We start from the raw sequence: 8,844 nt of genomic DNA on the forward strand, positions 1-8,844 counted from the left end.
TGAGTCTGGCCTGCAGGGAAATACCTGGGGGAAAAGGAGGGGACATGCAGGGAGGACTTTCCAACAACTTAAGCATTCATCAAAATGTTCCCTGCGAATGACCCCAGTGGTTCATCACAGGGAGTTTCTCTAATGAACCCTCACACGGGCTTTAGGCTTCTCCCCACCCCCCCATGCCCCTTTCAGGCAGGACCAGACTAGTTGTCTCTTTTTGCTCTGACTGGCTTGGAAATTCCCTGCGCTTAACTCCGCCCTGAGAAATCCCCTGCCTGAGCATATAGGTCGGCGGAGCCACGAGCTCTCCTTCAGTAGTATGATTGTCGGTTTGACTGTTCGTTCCGCTGTAGCAAGAAGAGCAAGCCAGAAGAGCCGCCCCCTTCCTCCGCCCCCCTCAGCTCCCTCCCTGTGCTCCCGGCCTGTGTTTAGAGCCCCGTAAAGAGCCGAACCTACTGGGTTTTGAACAGCGCCATGTTTCACGCCTTGATGCAGCCCCAGGAGGAGAACCCCCAGGAGCAGGAAATGGAGAGCCCCCGGGACGGGCTCAAAAAGGAGAGGCTTTTGGATGATCGTCATGATAGCGGCCTGGACTCCATGAAGGACGAGGACTATGAGCTGATGGTGAAGGAGCTGAAGGAGATCCGGATTCAGCCCCAGGAGGAGCAACCCGGGCCGCCCCAAGAGCCTTGGAAACAGCAAGTCACTGAGGACGGAGACACGTAAGTGCTGCCGCAGATACCCGGACTGTTAGCTACAGGGATATAGATGGAGACAGGGCGGGGGAACAAAAACTGGAGTTGGATGCTACTCCAGAGCCGCAGAATGGGGAAGTAACTGCAGGGAATGCCGGAAAACGCCTGGCTGGCATTTGCGTTGCCCGAAAACGGAGCGTAGGAACCACATCTTATTCCGCCCTCCCCATCGAGCGAGCAAATGTAACTTTAATTGCCTTGCCTCGCCCGCCCCCCCCCCTTTAAAAAATGAACGAAATCCTTTGCCCTTTGGAACCAGAGCTCGGCGGAGCCTCTGGGCGGGGGCACATAAATTCCCAGGTTGCATAAGGTGACCTGGGGGAGGGGTAGAAGCACACTGGGGCTTTCTGCGGGACTTGGCCGCGCGCCCGGGGAGCCGCGGGCCGCTGCTGGGAGGGGGAAGTACAGGGCGTTCCAGTTGCTGGGGAAGGAGGGGCGGGGCCTGGCCGGCGCCAGCCGGGGAGGGGTGGAGGAGGGTCCGGAAAGTCCCTGGGGTAGTGCCAGGAACACTCAGCTCATAATAACCTCGCGGAAAACACCGGCCACGGCCTTCAGAAACCCCAACTTTGCGCAACCCTCCTTCCTCCTTCCTCCTTCCCCCTGCATCTTCCCACCGCCCTGCTGAGCATCACTCACGGTTGTGGGTTTTTTTTTCTTTTGTTGCCCCATGCTGCTTCTTCAGATTTCTCCACTTGGCCATTATTCACGAAGAGAAGACCTTGACTTTGGAAGTCATCCGACAAGTGGCAGGGGACTTGGCTTTTCTTAATGCTCAGAACAATCTGCAACAGGTGCGTCCCCTTCACAACCCACTTTTTTGTTCCTCCTTGGCCACATTTGACAGGCTTTGGATCAACAAGTGTGATGGTTATAAACCAGATGGGCATAATTTCTCATTTAAACCTACTCAGTTCATTATTTGTCTCTTTGGGGACAGAATTTACATGGGGAAAGGACCATAAAGGTAGGTCTAGTACAACCCTCATTTTGTAGGTGAGGAAATTGAGAAGTTAAGTGAGATTAAGTGACTTAAAGTCACTTTACCTAACCAAGAAGTTTTACCCAGGTAGCAAAGTATGTGGAAAACACAAGATTTGAACGCAGGTACCCTCGATCCAAAAAAATGCTACAGTTTCACCCTAAAGTATTGAAGTAGGAGAAATTTCTCCATCGGTTACATTTATTCCTGGGCTTTGGGTTATAGCTTTTATCTTAATAAGGCAAGATTGGCACTTCCTAAGTCTAGTGAAATGATCCGTTTTTTTTAAGAGAATCCCAGAATGTTTTTAAGTGATCGGGGCTTACCTGTTTTCTTTTCTTTCTTTGGTTTGTAGACTCCTCTTCACTTGGCAGTGATCACCAAACAGCCAGAGATTACTGAGACACTCCTGAAAGCTGGCTGTGACCCAGAGCTCAGGGACTTTCAAGGGAATACACCTCTGCACCTTGCTTGTGAGCAGGGCTGCCTGGCTGGTGTAGGAGTACTTACCCAATATTGCCAAACCCAGGACCTCCTCTCAGTACTACAATCCACAAACTATAATGGTATGACTCCAGCTATTCTCCTACTCTTTGGAGGGCAGTGAGGATCTTAAGAAAGGTCCTGGACACATTAGAATTGGCCTACTTAATACAGAATCTGAGCCCCAAGATTGGGAAAGAATTTGCCTAGTGTCTAAAAATTTGAGACTTTTTAAAATGTCATTTGTGGTTCCCTTATCAGATTAACTTAGTTCAGGGAACTTTCCTATTGGGGGGGAAAGACTAGAAGTCTGGGTTCTAAAAATTCAGAACACATGGTTTAACTCATTTAAGAAAATCAGATGAAAAGTTCCTTTTCTGGGAGTAGCAGGAAATGTTAGGGTTAACATGAATGATTACATATGTTTTCCTTTGCTGTTGTTGTAGGTCACACATGCCTCCATTTGGCTTCCATCCATGGCTACTTAGCAATAGTAGAACATTTGGTGTCCTTGGGAGCTGATGTCAATGCTCAGGTGATTAAAACACTTTTTAAATGGTTATGTGGCAAGGATGCAGAAGAGTCTATTGTTTTTGTAGTTCTTATGGCCAACCCTCCTCCCCTTTCCCTAAATGTAATTTATTTCATATATAGATGTTAAGCATCCTGATTTCCTTGCATTGCAGGAGCCCTGTAATGGCCGAACTGCCCTTCATCTTGCTGTAGACCTGCAGAATCCCGAACTTGTATCACTCCTTTTGAGGTGTGGGGCTGATGTGAACAAAGTTACCTACCAGGGTTACTCTGCATATCAACTTACTTGGGGCAGAGAGAACACTACTATTCAGAAGCAGTTGGGGCAGCTGACCATGGAAAACCTGCAAATGCTTCCAGAGAGTGAAGATGAAGAGAGCAATGACACAGAGTCAGAATTCACAGAGGATGAAGTAAGTACTATTGCAGTACTTAGTGACTCCTTACAACAACCTGTAAAAAAATTAAATTAGAACTAGGAGAAGTGTAGTACTGGGTTCAAATCCTGGCTCTGCTATATATTATATATTTGATCTTTGTCAAGTCAAGGGCCTTTCTGGGCCTTCATGTTTCTTGTACTGCAGAATGAGGAGATTGAACCTCTGAGAGCTCTTCTGGCTGTAGATCTTATTTCTTTCTTGTTCCCTTAGGGCATAGTAGCTCTAAGCCTTGGGGAGTCAAGCAGAAGAACATAATTTAGATTTACCAACTATGCATTTCTTTCATATTTTTATGCAACTTCACCCTATCAAAATGTCACAAAATTAATGTTATATCAAATCTTTATCTTAAACAAATATCTTCTATCTATAAAAATGCCAAAAGAGTCACTCATGTCTCTTTTAAGGGAAAATATCTTTAGCTTTTTTAAAAAATTGTTTAGTGGAGAAAGAAGCCCAAGAATTACTGAACTTTTTTCCTTTGAAGCTGTAGACATTAACTTGCATTTTTTTCTCTCCTTTTAGTTGCTTTATGATGACTGTGTAATTGGAGGCCAACGCTTAGCACTATGAACTGAATATAACTGAAAGAGCATGAAGCTCTACTCTGTATAATTTGTACAGAAAGATATTTTATTTTTCTAAAAAAAATTTAAAACACAAAAAAAGTACACACATGTAGGTTGGCCTGAAACACATTGTAATAGAAGGGTGTTTCACAGCCTGTCCTTGTGAATTACTGGCATGGAACAAGGAAGAAGAATGAAAATTGAAAGAAAATTTCCTGAGACGCATATGGGGTTTTTGGAGAGTTCTTCCAGTGTTTGGTTTGCCCAAAAGAACTGCATCTTCATTATCAAGTATTTTACTGACTTGCTAACCATAGATTCTAGTGACTGACCATAGCTGCTTTCTGTGATTGTTAATAGTCAGATGAACTGAAAGGAAAATTTTGAACTCTGTTGAAGAATTGGCTTCTAATCCTACCACCTTGTCAGTGATGATTATACCCTCTTGTAAATAGTGTATATTATGTTTATTTTGTTGGTAATGTTTTGGTACTTTTAAGATGTATATTTATTAAACAAATTTCTATGTGCAGGATCATCCTAGTTGTTGGTGTTTTCTCTATTCTCTTTATAGATGATAGAGGATTCACATCCTACTCAGATTAATCCTAGAGTCAAGGGAGAATACTTATATAGGGTCAAGAGAGAATAGATGTATTCCAGAGTAGAGAAGAGTCACAGTTAGTTACAAACATCAGGATACCCTAGTCCCATTTGTTGCTTCTGAGAAGCACTGCACACACCAACAATCTCCTTTTGGCACATGATCGAGATAGAGAGGTAGCAAGCATGTAGGGGTCAATATAAGAATGACAAGCAGTGATCTATATTTTTCCTAGTTAGAGGAAACTGTGGGATTTGATGCTTTTTTTTTTCATCATTGCTATCATTTCGCAAAAATCACTACCACTCACCTACTAGTGTAATAGAAAATACACGCTTTTGTATCTGAGGACCTGGCTTTGAATCCCAGCTCTACTACTTAGTACTTATATGACTTGGGGCAAGTCTCTTAAACTCTGAGCCTCAAGTTACTCATCTGCAAAATGAGGGGCTTGATCTAGAGGATTTCTAAGGTCTAAATGTATAATAAATTTTTAGATCTAAATCTATAGTACTGTGTACTTTCCTTGTAACAAAGAAGTACAATTAAGCAAATAAACCCAATACATTGAGCATATCTTGACAGCCTCATTCCACACGTGGTGTTCCTTACTTCTATATCCTTAGGTTTGATCATTACCATGGAAGAAACTTTAAGAATGATAATAACTTCAAAAGTAATTGCAGGAAATTTTAATTTGGTAAGTTATACAAAAAAATCCAAGTACAAACCTCAGTAGAGAAAATTAAAAGGGAGAGGTTTTTGTACCTACAATGCTGGTACATGGTAAATAACCAAAATGCCCGTTGATTGGATGTAGGCAGAGAATTCAGTCTGCAAGAAATTGCGTGAATAATTTCTCAAAGTACCTATTTCTGTAAAATGGAGATAATATTGACACCAGATTACTGGGATAGTCATATAGATTGATATACATATAATGTGTGTGTGTGTGTATGTATGTATGTAAGTATGTATGTATGTATGTATATCCAAATAGTGTAGTGAATAGACAACTTGTGACCTTAGAGTTAGGAAGACCTAAGCTCAAGGACTGTCTCTTACCCAGACGAACACTGTGATCCTGGAAAAATCACAGAGCTTCATAGTACCTCTCGCCAGCTCTACTGAGTTGCAGAGAAGGTTGAAAAAGCCCTCACTGGGAAGTCTAGGATTAAATCACATTTTAAAAAAAGAGAAAATTATTAGGAAGTGATAATAGAAACTTAGAGATTCAAAATTGGAAATGGTTTTTCCATCAAGTTTCAGCCAGTTTATTGCATGTAGGATCGAAGTCCGTAAACACTGATTCCTGGGTTGTCTATAGACAGGTTTTCAAAGGTAATGTTGCATATCGGTTTTGAGACTAACTACATTAATGTATTTTGCTTGTGAAAAGGAAGAAGGAACACACTTTGTGAGACTGCTTTTAAAATCTTTCATGAAGTGCTGCCTCCAAATGGGAAGAAATTTTGACAAAGAGGAGTACATAAAATGCTAAAGATTACAAGAAAACTTCAAAATTTGTTAACCATAACTTAACACAGTGCCTTGTACATAGTAAGCAGTTAATAAATGCCTATTGAATTGAATCCATTGTAATCCCCGTATTTTACAGATGAGAAAAGGAGCCAGAAAGGTTAAAAGATTTTCCTAGAAGGGCGAAGGGTCATATAGGTTTAATATTCTTTGCTGGTCTTTGAATATATTTATATATGTATGTGTGGTAGGGGTGGGGGAGGGAGGGATTGGTTGGACCTATGAATTTTTTTTTTAATTTTTATTCTGATGTTCAACTAAAATGAGCACTTCCATATACATAGTAAAACAAAACATGAAACTGTCAATCTATTATATAGAGATTACTTTTGTTAATGAGTATATAATAAATTCAGCATGTAACTTTTGAACATCTAAAAGCTATCCTGCTTGTCTGTGATTCGTTCTGCCCTTCCTTTTATGGATTTAAAAAAAAAATGCCTGTTAACTTTTATTTGTGTGTGTAATCCATTCCTTTTCCCTCTTTCTCTCATAGCTCTCTTCCACGAAACTGGAAAAAAAATTTTTTTTTTAACAAATATCCATTGTCAAGTAAATCCCACACTAGGTATGTCAAAAAATGTATGGCTCATTTTACAATTTGAATCCATCAAATTTGATAAGTAGCATGCTTCATTTTTCTTTTAGAATTCTGGTTAATAATTGCATTGATCAAAATCCATGAATCTTTCAAAATTTTGTCTTTACAATTTTATTACTGTATAAATTATTCTAAAACACACAGTTCAATAATGTTTTGAGCTTAGTTCCAAATTGCTTTCCAGAATGGTTGGAACTGTTCAGGATTCCACCAACAGTGTATTAATGTATCTGTTTTCACACAACCCCTGCATCATTTGTAATTTTCCATTTTTGTCATCTTATGCCATTCTGTTGTATGTGAGGTATAACCTGCGTCATTTTAATTTATATTTCTCTAATTATCAGTGATTTACAGCATTTTTTCATAGGAAGTTTCTTCCTTTGAAAAGTGCTTGTTCATATCCTTTGGCCATTTAGCTTTTGGTTTTTGTTATTATAAAATTTGAATCAGTTCATTATATATCTGGAATATGAGAACTCATCAGATGAACTTTTAGCAAAGATAATTTCCAAGTTAACTTTGTCTTTTAATGGTAGGACCAATGATTTTATCATTATATGGAAGTGTGTCAGATGATTAATTTAGCCCCTATTTTTTCCCCTAGTCAGTATTATTCAGTTTAGTGTGATTCCATAGGGGTAGTGATTATTTCTGTTATATCTATCTACTAATATACATTTATTAATACATATTTGTATATCTTACATGTCTTGTATTTACAGATAACTAGATAGGGTTAGACTGATTCTTATTTTAGACCCCCAAACTTTAAACTGAGATATAAGTTCACTTGCTTAACCACAGGAAGCTAACTAGAGGACTTCCACCCTTTTCCCCTGATGAGTAAGTGACCAAGCCCAGCTTGGCAGAGATGATCTAATGGTATGGAAAAATTCCCCAGCTATTTTTGCTATCCCTCAGCCCTTTATCATCCCTCTCTATTGCCCAACATGGGGAAATGGCCATGAGTAGATAGCAGGTGACCCTTGCTTTGCCCATCCTGTGACCATATGCCCTGGTTTCTAGCAGCCCTACCAGAGGGCCAAGGTATAGGTCTATCAGCCAATGAGATTCTTTATTTAAGTATCATCTATATCATCTCGGTATCAAACACTGTAAAACCAAGACTTTGAAGAAAGGGCATCTCAGATTGTGAGAAAGATCTGAGGTCCCATTCATTAAAGGGGAGGGGAGATCTCGATCAGGTCTCTTTAATAAATGGTTATTGGCTTGAGGCTCTGCTCGGTTGTTTTCATTACAGATTGGATGTTTTGGGTCCACAGTATGGAAACCCTTACTGATGACACAGATCAGCAACTTGTCTGTAACTTAAAAGAGTTGGCCTGAGGTAACTGCCCTGGAATAAAGGTTAAATGACTTTGTCTATGGTCACATAGCTTTGTCAGGGAAACTGAACCCAAATCTTTTGAACTCCAAGGTCAGACTTCTATGTACTATATATGTGTTTCTCACTCCTTCCATCTCATATCAGCCTCATATCATATCATCCCTCACTGTGAAATGGAAATAATAATATCAACTAAAAAGGGTTGGTGTGAGGATCAAATGAGATCATATATGTAAAGCACTTTGCAAATTTTAAAGCACTATATAAATATTAGCCATTAGTCAATAACAATAGTAACCAATTAAGCACTTTCTATGTGCCAAACACTTTGCTACGTGCTGTGGATACAAAGAAAGGCAAAAACACTGTCTCTACTTTCAAGGAGCTCACATTCTAAAGAGCATGGAGGATTTTCCAATAACTATGTACATGTAAGATATGTATAGTGTAAATTAAAGGTAATCTCAGAAGAAAGAGACTTGGGGAGGAAGGTGGAGAAGAGGCAAGAAAGGCCTGCAGAAGGTGAGATTTGAACTGTCTTGAAGGAAGTCAGGCAAAGTAGGAAGCAGAACTGAAGATACAAAGAGCACAAGTATGAGAGGCAGCCAAAAACAACAGTGTTCTGTGTAAGGAGCAGCAGTGGACTAATGTAGTTGGTTTATAGAGTGCATGGAGAAAAGTAAAGTGTAAGAGATCTGGAAAGGTAGGAAGAGACCAGATTATGAAAGACTTTCAAAACCAGAGGATTTTTTATTTGATCCTGGGGGTACTAAGAAACCCTGGAGTTTAACCAGGATGCAAATGACATAATCAGACCTGCTCTTTAGGAAAATCACTCTAGCAGCTGGATGGAAGATGCATTGGAGTGGAGATAGAGGCAGGAAGAGCAACCAGAAAGATATTGCAATGTTCCAGGCAAGAGTTCTGTACTAGGATGGGTTCAAATTGCTTTCCAGAATGGCTGGACCAATTCACAGCTCCATCAACAATGCACT

General features: G+C 40.4%; 1 protein-coding gene across 1 annotated transcript; it reads left to right on the top strand.

Moving 5' to 3' along the window:
* The first annotated feature begins 289 nt into the window (after positions 1–289).
* On the top strand, positions 290–4,292 carry NFKBIA (NFKB inhibitor alpha). Its single transcript, XM_027847450.1, has 6 exons — positions 290–716; positions 1,432–1,540; positions 2,084–2,294; positions 2,658–2,746; positions 2,898–3,158; positions 3,711–4,292. Exons 1-6 carry the CDS (start codon positions 469–471, stop codon positions 3,756–3,758), a joined length of 966 nt encoding a protein of 321 aa, XP_027703251.1. The 5' UTR covers positions 290–468; the 3' UTR covers positions 3,759–4,292.
* The last annotated feature ends 4,552 nt before the right edge of the window (positions 4,293–8,844 follow it).

This window comes from Vombatus ursinus, unplaced genomic scaffold, assembly GCF_900497805.2.
Source record: "Vombatus ursinus unplaced genomic scaffold, bare-nosed wombat genome assembly UNPS02015406.1, whole genome shotgun sequence".
In the NCBI taxonomy this organism is placed as follows: domain Eukaryota; kingdom Metazoa; phylum Chordata; class Mammalia; order Diprotodontia; family Vombatidae; genus Vombatus; species Vombatus ursinus.